Below are 12,803 nucleotides of genomic sequence, written 5' to 3'. Positions count from 1 at the left end.
CCCTGTCAGAATGGCTCACATTAACAACTCTGGCAACAAGAGGATGTTGGCGAGGATGTGGAGAAAGAGGCTCTCTTTTGCCCTGCTGGTGGGAATGCACACTGGGGCAGCCACTCTGGAAAACAGTATGGAGGGTCCTCAAAAAATTAAAAACAGAACTACCCTACAACAACCCAGCAACTGTACCACTAGATATTTATCCAAGGGATACAGGGATGCTGTCTCGAAGGGGCACGTGCACCCCCATGTTCATAGCAGCGCTATCGACAATAGCCAAAGTATGGGAAGAGCCCAAATGTCCGTCAACGGATGAACGGATAAACAAGATACATACAATGGAGTATTACCCGGCAATCAAAAAGAATGAAATGTGGCCATCTGCAAGAACACAGATGGAACGAGAGGGTATTATGCTAAGCAAAATTCGTCAGAGAAAGACAAATATCATATGTCTTCACTCATACGAGTGAAGATACAAAACGGATGAACATAAGGGAAACAAAAAGAATATAAAAACAAGGAGGGGGCCAAAACATAAGAGACTTTTAAATACAGAGAACAGAGGGTTGCTGGAGGGATTGTGGGTGGGGGGAATAGACCAGATGGGCAAGGGGCATTAAGGAGGGCACCTGTTGGAACGATCACTGGGTGTTATACATAAGGGATGAATCACTGGAATCTACTCCTGAAATCCTTATTGCACTAGATGCTAACTTGGACGTACAATTTTATGAATAAATTAATTAATTAAAAAAAAAAACAATAGCTCCACCAGCTTTGATTAGGTCAGTATTTGCCTATTAATTGTTTTTCCTTCAACCTTTTTGCACCCTAAGTTTCAGGAGTTTCTCTTGGAAACAAAACCACGGATTTTCTTTTGTAATTCAATCTAATCTGTGTCTTCACTGACAAATTCAGCCCACTTATGTTAAACACTGATATTCTTAAACCCGTTTATCTGTATGAACCATGTTTCTCTATTTCTTTTACTGCATTTTTTTTGACCTTCTAAAGTAATTCATTACCTAGCTCCGCCCTTAACAAGATGAAAAGCTGGCCCACACGCTCTCACATCTTGCCTGCCAACCCCATCACGTTGTTACTACCCCGTCCAAGTTACTATCGATAGACTCACTTTCTTCGAACTTAGCTGCTTTTACTAACAAGCTTTACCACAGCATCCGACCAACTTTGTATTAAGCTCTGACGCTACCTTCTCAACTCTTCTTTCTCTCGTGTCCCTCATCTGGCACCGGTCTAGCATCAGCAGCTCGGGCTGCCAACCACCAGTCGCATCAGGGAGGGGCCCTGCAGACTCAGTCGTGAAGCATCTGAGTGCCTGGCCCGGGTCCTGGTGCCCGGCTGGACCTCCTTCCTCTGTTGCTATGTGGCTCTAGAAGGCCAGTGCCGCAGAGCATCTGGCCGTACTGTCAGCTTTCTTTCACAGGCAGGGGAGAGTCTACTTTGTGCACAGGCCCGGACTCTGGTTCTCGGCCTTTCCTGGACTACACCCGGAGCTACTGTCATCCGGCGGAAACTGCGTGCTCAGCTACCAAGAGCCACCCGGACCTAGAGGTTTCCACCGTTTATCACGTGGTGTTTCTGCTGCACTGCTGGTCCCGAGAAACGCTTACCTTTTGAGGGGTGTGATTATACATTTTTAACGGTTCAATATTTTAGACAAAATACACACCGAAACCCTCTATTACGGCTCTCTCTACGTGCAAAAATAAAATATATCCTTTCATCGCCTACCACTCATACTCACCATTTCATTGGGATGGACCAGAAACAAATAAATGCCTGGATGTTTGTCAAAAACCTGAAAGGAGCAATTAGCTTGTTCCATCCGACAAAGTGCTTCAACACACAATTCGTCTAAATAGAAAAAACAAGACCGTAAATATGAGACATAAACCTTATCAACTTATCAAGAGTCCCTGAACCTGGCTCCTTCGGTTGTTCTGTAAGTAAATAAAAAGTTGTTCTTTTCCTTTTTTTTCTCAAATGAGGCATAAAAACGCTGATAACGTAAGTTCAACGACAGTATTTACTCGCCTGGAAGACTAATCTTGTGTGATTGATCATAGTGTGCTCCTATGAACTACTGTGACTTTACCGGTATACATATATTTTTTTTCTTACCCTTGGCATAATTAGCATAATTATATCCATAGGGTATCTTCTCAAAAGTATGATTTTAAGTCCAGTTCCATCAGCATTTTACATTTCGATCCACACGGACCTTACTTGGTACTGGCGTGACAAAGTGAGCCTTTCCCCCAAATGGCTATTGTGTCCTACTCTCGTTTACTGAATAATTCACTTTCTCCACTGCTTTGACGTGCTCCCATCATCTAACACTAAGTTCCCCAAATATTCTTGGTTTATTTCGGGAGTCTATTGTCCCACAAGTCCACCCCTGCTTGACTGTTCTAATTCCTGTTGCTTTATGGAAATGTCTACACGGCTCTTTCAGAAGCGTCGTGAATAGGGGCGCCTGGGTGGCTCAGGCAGCTGAGCGTCTGCCTCTTGATTTCGGCTCAAGTCATGATCCCAGAGTCCTGGGATCAAGCCCCACGAACCTGCTTGAGAGTCTCTCTCTCTCCCTCCCTCCCCCTCTCCCTCTGCCCCTTCTCCACTGTTTGTGCACTCGCTTGCTCACTCTCTCTCTCTAAAAAATAAAAAACACAAAAAGAAGTGTCTTGAACAGACTCATACCTTTACCCTACCCCTAATGAATCAACTTTACTTTGTCAAAGTTCAAAGAATATCATCAGCGACAGTGGATGGCTTTTGCGGAAGAGTGTCGATAACTGGAAAAGCAGGAAAGGAAGCTCTTGGGTATTGACGTTTTGTTTCTTGATCTGGGTGCTGGCTACATAGGTGTGTCCAGTTTGTAAAAACTCACCATTTATGTACTTTTCTTGGATGTAGTATTAATAAATGTTTGAAAATGGACCTGTTAACATGTTAAACACAATTTACTTACAGTTTATTTAGAAAGAATTGATTTATCTAACCAAATCCTTAGATGTGCTTTTCAGTTTACTGAAAATTCAGAGAATAAAGACGTGAAATAACATCACCAGGAAGCAATCTGAAAAATCCAGGAAGTGCATTATTTCACAGGGCAACTATATGGTCTCAGTAAGCCAAGGCTATAGCAAAAAAAAAAAAAAAGTTTCTTTGTGTATGTATAAATAAACTACTTTGTATTCAAAAATATGTACAAAATATGAGCCAATGCAATAGGTGGTCCCTGAATGGATTCTTAAACAAAGCAGCCAAAACCACATTTTGCAAGTACTGGGAAAGTTTGAATACGGACTAGATACTAAATGATTTAAAGGTATTGTTATTTGGAAAAGAAAAAAAAAAAAAAAGGTACTGCTATTTTGTTAGATTGGACAGATCATGTAACGTCTTCACTTTTATGAGATTCACATTAAGAAATACAAACATAAATGACCTAAGTTCAGGCAGCCATGATATGCCATGCCATAATAATTAATAAAAATTACTACAGACCAGTAGTTCTCAACCAGAGACGATTCTGCCTCTCCCCTGCCCTGCCCTCTCCACGCTGCAGGGACACGTGGCACTATGTGGACACAGTCTGGCTGTCCTAAGAGGGGCAGCGGGGAGAGCAGAGGGCTACTGGCATCTAGGTGGTAGGGGCCGGGGAGGCTGCTGTACATCCCACAACGGACAGCACAGCGCCCACAACAAAGAAGTATCCAGTCCAAAACATCCATGGTGTCAACGCTGAGGAACTCTGCTACGGACAAATTACAAGAATGCAAACTAACTGAATGGATAGAGGAGTAAATGTGTGATAAAGCAAATGCAGCAAGACGTGAGCAACTGCAGAATCCATGTGGTGGGTCCGCGGTGTTCACCTGATCACTGGCTTTTCTCCGTGCATAGAAACTTCTATCAACAAAATGTTGGGAAAAAAGATGAAGTATCTTAATGATCTGTTTAACGGATGTTCAATACAGATAAAACGGGAGTTCCTGCAATTCTTAAAATAAGACTGATTAAACTTGTAGAACACCCAAGATACTCACTAACACGCTCGTGTAAAAGCAGATACGGATACTTCAGGATTTCAAGAAGAGGAACTCGAAGCTTATTTTCAAAGTCTTGGCCAGTGAAGTCAAACAGCTGTGCCTCTCCATTGTTGTCTACTATGTACAATTCATCATCGTCTCCAATTTCTGCCTTCATGGATTTTTCAAAATGATTTATGAGACGTAAGGTTTCTAATTCCCACAAAACCTATAGAGAAAAAAAATTGGGAGGTAAGCTTTATATCTTATTATCCAAAAATACTGGATGTCACGATCTTTTTAGAAAGCCTTCCCCTAAGTATAAAACTTCAGAAGTTTCAAGAAGTACACTACCACATTAGATTCATTTGAAGAAAAGTCACTAAACGTGGCCACTTTTATGATGTATGAGGCACATATGACATGAGGTGTGCAAAAACCGCTTTCATAAAGTTTTACTATAAATATAGCACTATGCTTTATCAGCTATTTAAAAGGGAACGAGGAGCGCCTGGGTGTCGGTTAAGCGTCCGACTTCGGTTCAGGTCATGATCTCACGGTTCGAGGGCTCAAGCCCCGCGTCCAGCTCTGTGCCGACAGCTCAGAGCCTGGAACCCGCTTCAGATTCTGTGTCTCCCTCTCTCTCTCTGCCCCTCCCCGCTCCCACTGTCTCCCAAAAATAAATAAAACATTTAAAAAAATGTTTTAAAAAAGGAAGTTTGCACCACGTACCCATGAAAAAATGAAAAGAGAAAAAAAGAATCACCAATAAAAAAATAACCCAAGCCATTCAGACCCGTGACCGTAACACTGTCAAATACACGGGCGTGAAAAACAAGAAAAAAAACAATGTAACACTGTCAGATATACCGACGTAAAGAACAAACTGGAAACAAAAAAACAAAAAACAAAAAAACCCCATACATCATCTCACCCAATTGTTTTAGATCCCAATGACTGAAAGCGAGGGATCACGAAAGTCGGCTGAGGTTTTAATTCCGTCTCATCAGTCAATCCTGGTTCCCGAACGCACCTAGCCGAGTTCGGGTTTCTCGTCCCCCTAGTTATCGAGCTCTGAAGTGTACCGTCCACCCGGCGCACGTTACCTCATGCAGGAAGGGCAGGTCGTCGCGTGCTTTGTGGTACTCGGCCACACACTCCAGGCAGTAGCAGAGGTCTTCGTCGGCTGTCTGAAATTCCCCGGCATGAGTCCTGGACGCATAGCGCTTGAGGAAGTCAGCGGTGGAAATACCACCGGGCGTACACCAACAACATGTGCTCATTCTGCCCCTGTACGCAGAAAAGACGACACCTGAAGACTCCCGAAAAATGACACTTCGGGCCTTTCCGTGTGACCCTCCCCTTCGACTCAGAATGTGCCCCCGCCACCTCAAGGATGGTCCGCCGGCCGGCTTATCAACTGGGTCAACTCAAATCTGAGCCTCCTCTTAAAAACTTCATCTTTGGCACGTAAGAAATACGAGGAAACGAAAGCACTTTGCTAGCACAAAAACCAAACCAAAGCAATCCAAACCCACCAGCATGCAACACACGGATGTGCTACACAGGAAGCTCAAGACCACGTGTTACTGACGTTGAACCACGGAGACAAAGACGTACCAGTGCTTTCAAAGTATAGCTTTTGGAGTGTTCTCGTGATGTACTGGAGCCAAGTCAAAAGTTAAGGGAACCTTTCACATTCCTCGAAGACATGTTTTCGAGAAATCCGTGGAGACCTAAAAATCCGGAAGCATTGATCCACACCAGTCACAAAAACTCAGAGACCTCTGTCTGGGTTAGAAAGTACAGACGCATGAATCTGCACATACGTGTGCATGAACCGCTGCACTGCTCGTCAATGCACTGTCAACTGTAACAGCTAAAATGTTAACAACCTGTTGCTACTAAGTACAATCTTTGAGCTCTCCCACCTTCTGTCTGTGTGGTAATACCAGAGACTCCACCATCCAAACTCACGAGAAAGGGTCCAGATAGAATAATTGTCCAAATCCTAGCAATCTCAAAAAGAGCAAACAGGAAGGTCCCAGGAAACAAGCGAAAAGCCCAGGAAGCACAGGTGTCGGAGGTTTAAATGAAGACGTACTAACGAGGCAGAGGTTCATCAGCACTACAAACAGCACGAAACCCTGTGGATGAGCAAACAGGACGGAAGCCCAAATCCAAAGAGCTCTCCAGCTCCAACGAGGTGTAATAAAGAGAAGACACTGTATTTGCATCGCACACTAAATGGAGGTGAAAGTAAATACAAAGCTCACAATCAGTAAGCAGTGTGTTACGGCTCAACAAGGACACGCGGTGAGCCTGGACGTACCTCAAAGTACTCAAAACACAAAAGGGCTCGGGCATGTCACAGGAACACAGGGGCCAACCCGAAAGAGCTCTGGATGGCCAAAGCTGAGACAATTTGATCAAAAACAAAAACCAAAACACCCACTGCAATCTGTGGATTCTAACCCTCAGTCTAGACACACATGAATCCGTACAGACAGAAACGACTGGATGAATGAACAAAAGATGGGGGACCAACCGGACGCGCAGAAGAACTCACAAGGATACGTATAGACACTCTGGGTTCCCAGAGGCGGAGCTTAACCCCACCCCATCTTGAGTGTGGGCGGGACTTGGTGACACAAGGCCCATGGAGAGGGTGTGGAAAGGGAGATACCGTAACACTACTGCGGACACACCTGGCAAACACACCCTCAACCAAGTGATCAGGGTCAACATCACAGGAGTTGACAGCCCCCCACGTGAGGTACTGAGGAAGGAACTTCCGCTCTGGACAGTATGCTAGCTACCCCAAAACCCGCAACCCAGGAGAAACACCCACCGGCCCAAAGTCAAAAAGATCTAAACAGCTGTCAGCCAGTCTGTAACAAAAGGAAGAAAACCACACCCAGGAGGAAGGAAGCAAGTCTTCTTTCCTATGAAAATGATCAATCATTGGGAACTGGGCCAGGGAAATATCTAATGAGCCTGATCTTCAGAAACGGATGGAAATAACTATCCAACGGATGTAAGATATAAGCTTCAAGGGGAAAAAGTTACAACCCCCACTGCAGACTGTACACTAAAAACTAAGCCCGTCTCCTAAGTGGATGGACCTAACTCATGCATTGTCATCAGGGGTGAAATCATCCTCAAGGAGATGAAAACTGGTTAGTGGGACACACACACACAAAAAAATCTTGCTTTTTTTTTTTTTTCTTAAATGTGTAAAGCACAAAGATGCCTAAAGTACATAAAGGGATATACAATGTATTGGTGGTTTAAAATTAAGGGGAAATGCATGCGGTAGAAAGGTCTAAAGTTTCCTCTCAGGGAGGGAGAAGAAACAATAAAAGATTAAGAAAAATGACCCAAGTCATTGAATACCTGGGTACAGAAACCCAGCAGCGTGACGTTTTCAAATGCATCATCATCATAAAATTGAAGAGCGCAAAACGTCTGCTAACGGGAAATCAATGACACCTTGACGGAAATTTTATTTCACTGCTGAGGCTTTTTTGGCGTAATGCCAGATCCTAAAATAAGCTGGTTTTCAAAAAAAATCCCTTATTTTCTTCTTACTTCCATGATTAAGTAATTATACATAAACGCATAAGTAAAATCGAATACGTGCACCTGTCTTGTGAATTTTTAAGATCAACCATTAATTGTACGCTTTCTTCACCCTTCTAAAAAGAACTCAGGGTGGCTTTCAACATTAAAGCTAAGGACGACATACAGAAATGGACATTTAGAAAACACACAGAAAACAACACTCAAAAGGAGGTATGGAAACCCATTTAGAAGAAAAGCTCACTACATCCTAGATTAGGGAGTTTCCTGAAGAGCAAAAAAATGAGTTACACAATCCTCATTTGAAAAATAAAAAAAAGCACGCTGGCTCAGCTGGAGAATCCTGCCCTTTCCTCAACACTAATGCTAATTCCATTAGATTTTACTAATACCCACCCTGTGCAAGGGGGCTGCAAACTAGGGAATACCAAGTAACACATTAGCTTTGCAGAATACAAAATTATGTTTTTCAAAGCAGAGTGTGTTAACTCTAAAAGGCCAATATCATAATATTATAAGTTAAAAGTCTTCACAAACTGTTTTTTCCAGTGATCTATTTCAGTGTGGGGAGTGAACTGAGAAGCAGATCTAAGAACAGAAAGTGAAACTCTGGAGAATTCTCAAACCTCACTTGCCTCAAGCAGGATTTCTGCAGTCAATCGAAAACTTTGAAAAAAAAATTAGGGTCTGAAGTACAAATAAAATGCTGTGACTTTAAAATAATTACCAGTTAAAAAAAAAAAGAAAGAAACTTTCTACTAAGAACATTAAGGAGACTTCTGTATTTCACTCACTCACAGAGCTAGCCTATTTCCTTCCACACCCCCGAAAGCAGAACTAAATTTTCTTGCTTGCCATATATATAACAGATGGGTACCACGGAGTCTAGAATACAGAAAACAGTGCTATAGAGCATGTCAACAACAGAAAGTGTTTCCAGATTCCTCTGCAAAGGCCATAAATGGGTGGTCACACCCCCAAATCTAAAATTATCATTGGCCCGAGCATCTAAATGGGGTATATATATATATAAAGTAGTTTTTCTTTTGGGAGAAAATCTGTTGGTACATGACCATAAATCCTTGAAGTTTTTGCCCAACTCAGTCCTTCTGGAAGGCCTGAGTTTTGTTCATTTCATCCGGTTTTAACTGCTTGGAACTACGACTGAGCCACAGATGCTGGTGCCCGAGGAACCCTCAAGCTGCAGAACAGACGTCAAGAGCCACCCTGGGAGCCTCAGCAGGAGAACTGATTCGTCACTAACACAGGATGCTTCTCCAGGGTTAAAGACCTGCCTCGGGGACATCATTTCTCAGTATTAGCTGGCCAGACACCTCAGACGACAATCACTTTCCTCTACCTTACCGAGCTAAACGTCTTGCAAAAGTAATCTGGATTTGTCTGCTTAATAGCTCCCTGGCAATCTGGCTTCTACCCTTACGTTTCACTGCATATTTTCCCAGAGTCCCTAGTCATCTCTGTATCACCAAATCCAACAGAGTTTTTCTCTGCCTCCTCTAAAGCATATAAAAATTCTGACCATGCGTTCTTTAGCTAAGACAGCACACCATTCTCCTTTCACTTCCTCTACCCAATCTCCTTCACGGTCACTTCTTCCTTTGTTCCCCTTCAAATATCAGTTTCCAAAGGCTTGCCTCAGGACTCTCCATCCCATTTCTCTTTCTGGGTGACCTAATTCAAACCACTTTTTCCATTACTACCTGTAACGGAAGAAAGTATGTAAAACTCTCTCTCAGTGCGACACTTAGCTGTAATTCAGGCACTCAATAAACGACAACAATTCCAGCCTAGCCTACAGTCTCGCAGGTACATTCAGTATCCAACTGCACAGAGTTGGCATCTCAAAGACAAAGACAGAAGGAAATCCTTCCCTTAAACCCGTGATTCACCCTATATGTTCTCTACTCGTGACATTACCGTCCCTTGTTTTCAAAGACAATGACCCTAGATGTCCTCCCTTAGCATCCATCTTCAATTCCATAGTCTCCCTCCTTAATTGTATCTACGCTTTATTCCCAGCGACGCTGCCATCCCCTTAATAGGATATATTTTCACCATTTGTCTGGATTGCAGAAGCCTAAATAAATAATGCTTCTGACTCTTATTTCATCCACCACCAATTCCTCCCCCAGCATACTGCGGAAGGGGAAAGCAAAAACTGACCTTTGAACTCCCCCAGTTTCGGGATAAAATTCACATTTTTTGACCTCACTGCAGAAGGCCCTCCGTTATGGGGCTCCGGCATCTCTCGCGGTTCCCCCCCCCCCCCCCGCCGCTCTTCCTAAAATGGGGCAGGGTGTTTGGCCTTTCCTGCTTTCAGAGAAACTCACACTGAACACCCAACCTTCGCAGCTCTGCCTGGCGCTCAACCCTCAACGCACATCAGACTCAGCAAAGGAACTTCAAAAAAAGATCAGATACATACAACTCAGATTCGGTTTTTTAAAAACACCTCAGCAGTGATTCTGAGAAAATCTGAGAGCCTCCCGTGTGCAATCAATCCCTGTACGTCATCACATCTGAGGGCTTATCTGACCCATCCTCGCCCTTCCACTCTGACGCTCCTACCCTCTCAGGACTTTGCACATCTCAGGGCACTTGCCTGCGCTGAGTCGAGCTGTTGTTCACTTTTTGCCTCCCACCTCTACCACACATTTGCTGCCTCCCCACCAATTGTGAGTCTGGGGCACGGATCTGCTTTGCATATTTTTTACTCCGGTGCCTGACACCTATTCAGGGATTGAAAACCATCTTAGATGTTGGCTTAAAAAATAATTACCTGGGCTAACGGCCTACAGAGAAGCGATCCTCTCGGTGGAGATTCCTAGGCTTATTTGTGAATGGGTGAGGATTTGCACTCATGTGTACCCAGACTCTGGACCCAAAAGAACATCTCTGAAACAGGACGGGCGAGGGGGAAGAAAAGGAACAAAACTGATGAAGTGGTTTTTATACTCCATCCGGGTTTCATTCACGTCCACCCTATGAAGTCGGGCCAGACGGTACCAATCGGACAAGCGGCTCAGGCTCAGACAGCCTGCCCGTGAGCACCCAAATCTGCAGAAGTGGTGCAACTGCGCTCCTGAGCCCACAGCGACAGGACGCTCGCTGTCCCCGCGCACGGAACGGCTGGGCACTTCGACAAACAGCCCCCAAATCAGCACCAGCGGGTAGATTCAGCCCTCGGCCCGGAACTCGTGTCCGCCACTCCAACCGGAGCACTGCTGCTCCTAACGGGGGAGGTTCTTCCCCCGCGAGCCCCGCACCCGGTGTCCTGCGCGCCGAGCCCGTCTCGGGCCCATCGCAGCCCCGAGAGGAGGGGCGGCGGACAAAGCCCCCCGGGCAGTGCGCTCCAGCGCCTTCAGGTGGGGAGGGGAGGACTCGGGGGAGCCATCCGGGAGCAGCACTCTCTCCCGAGGGGGAGGAGGACTCCGGGGCAGCAGGACGGGGCTTTCTCCGGCGAGCCCCCTACTCATCCCCCAAAGGAACTACGCAGTGCCCGGGCCAAAAGCAGCTCGCACGACACCGCGGAGGAGACAACGGCGGGGGACAGGGCGGGGATCCAGACGCCCGGGACCCCGGGGTGCAGGAGGCACCAGGGGGCGGGCTGTCCCCGCCCCCCTCGCGTCGCTGCCCCCCCCAGGAAAGCGCCCCCCCCCGCGCCGCCCCTCCCCCACCCGCCGCCCGGGCCTGACGCGCCGCGACGGTTACTCCACGCGGCCCCGCGCGCACCTCACGCCCGCCGGGCCCACAGCCTCGAGCCCGCGGCGCTCTCCTCACCCCGCTCGGCCTCGCTTCGGCCGCTAGCCCACCTCCATGCCTCGGCTCAACAGTCGGCCGAGGGCGGATGTGCGGGCCCACACCCGAGCGCCTCCGTTCCCACCCGGCCACCCAACCCGGCAGCGCCGCACGCCGAGGCCCCGCCCCTCCCCCGAGCGCGGCGTCGGCCGAACGCAGGCTCCGCCCCGCCGCCTTCTTGTTTTGGTGCGCGGAGGTGCGGAGCACGGGAAGAGACGCACCGCGGCTCCGTCGGGAGGCAGAAACGCCTGGCGCTGATGTCACTTCCGGGATGCCGATTCCGGCCAATCGGGAGCGCCCTACGGGGGGGAGGGGCGTCGAGCGGTGCGCTGAACCTGGTCCCGTCCAGGACTCCCTTCCGGTCAGGGTCGGACCCCGACGCGCCTGGCCCCGGGGCGATTTAGGCCTCTAGCCTGTACCCTTTAACGGTCGTTCCCTTCTCTGATCTTTGCAACGCCCCGGGCGTTTCAGCACGGTGTGTTACAGATTGAGGGGGATTTTTTTTTTTTCCTTTTAGATTTCCTTAAATTCCTAAAATATAATACGTTAATCAACACCTAATGGGGAGAGCGAGTTCATACTACGGGAAAGGAGTTCACGAAGTACCGTAACAGCAATCACCACCGGAGAGCCTGCCTGGTTTTTACCGCCTGCCACTGACCTGGAGGAAGAGAAGCCGCCCCTGCCTCGACTGAGGACAGAGGCGGAAAAGCGGGAGAGGGACAGGTGCCGACCAGCACCACCGAGGCCGGAGCTGCGGCTGCGGTCCTGCCTCCGGGACCTGTAACCGAAGACTGAGTGGGCGGCGGAGGGGGGCGAGGCGAGGAAACTTATAGCGAGGGGGGCGGGGCTTGTGGGACCTCGCGCAAGCGCGCGCGAGGCCAACGACCGTTGCTCGCCTGGTTTCTCGAAGCTTCTGTAGCGTGCGGACAGTCGGCTGTAGCCACACGAAGCGCTTAGGTCACACAACTGTTTCAGACCGTACTCGTTATGTGTACGTCCTCACTGAAGGAGTGTGTTTACGCAATACTTGTTTCAAATGAGAATCTGGAGGGCTATTGGGGGAAGAAATTATTTTGAGAGATGAACAAAATGGTAAAAGTCACCGGGATTTTGTACTTCCCTGACATCGCCACTGTTAGGTAGATCCTTGCAGAATGCATTACTTAGGTTTTTACCAAAGTTGACTATGAAAGAGTTTTATTTTTAATTTTCTAAACGTTTATTTTTGACAGAGAGAGACAGAACACAAGCTGGGGAGGGGCAGAGAGAAAGAGAGAGAGACAGAACCCGAAGCAGGCTCCGGGCACTGAGCTATCAGCACAGAGTCTGATGTGGGGTTCGAAC

The 12,803-nt window shown here is 47.0% G+C and overlaps 1 protein-coding gene across 6 annotated transcripts in view; it reads right to left on the bottom strand.

Moving 5' to 3' along the window:
- The window catches only part of SETX (senataxin), a 64,545-nt gene extending 52,998 nt beyond the window's left edge, over nucleotides 1-11,547 (bottom strand). For 2 of the 6 annotated variants that reach the window (XR_006965540.1, XM_047098176.1), the window contains exons 1-4: nucleotides 5,676-5,846; nucleotides 5,162-5,345; nucleotides 4,074-4,284; nucleotides 1,769-1,878 (exon numbers count right to left, since the gene is read on the bottom strand). Coding sequence is in view for 5 of the 6 variants with exons in the window: in XM_047098176.1 (XP_046954132.1) it covers nucleotides 1,769-1,878; nucleotides 4,074-4,284; nucleotides 5,162-5,338 (498 nt within the window). In the remaining variant the exon portion in view is untranslated. Of the gene's footprint in view, nucleotides 1-1,768; nucleotides 1,879-4,073; nucleotides 4,285-5,161; nucleotides 5,346-5,675; nucleotides 5,847-10,437; nucleotides 10,554-11,390 lie in introns of those variants that run through there. The other 4 variants (XM_047098172.1, XM_047098175.1, XM_047098173.1 and 1 more) reach the window with 4 other exon arrangements.
- Between the last annotated feature and the right edge of the window lie 1,256 nt (nucleotides 11,548-12,803).

This window comes from Lynx rufus, unplaced genomic scaffold (assembly GCF_022079265.1).
Source record: "Lynx rufus isolate CCGP_SWC_20201006 ecotype Redwood Valley unplaced genomic scaffold, mLynRuf1.p SCAF_44, whole genome shotgun sequence".
Classification (NCBI taxonomy): Eukaryota; Metazoa; Chordata; class Mammalia; order Carnivora; family Felidae; genus Lynx; species Lynx rufus.
The sequence above is the reverse complement of the archived record's forward strand: the minus strand, read 5'-3'. Positions and strand labels throughout refer to the sequence as shown.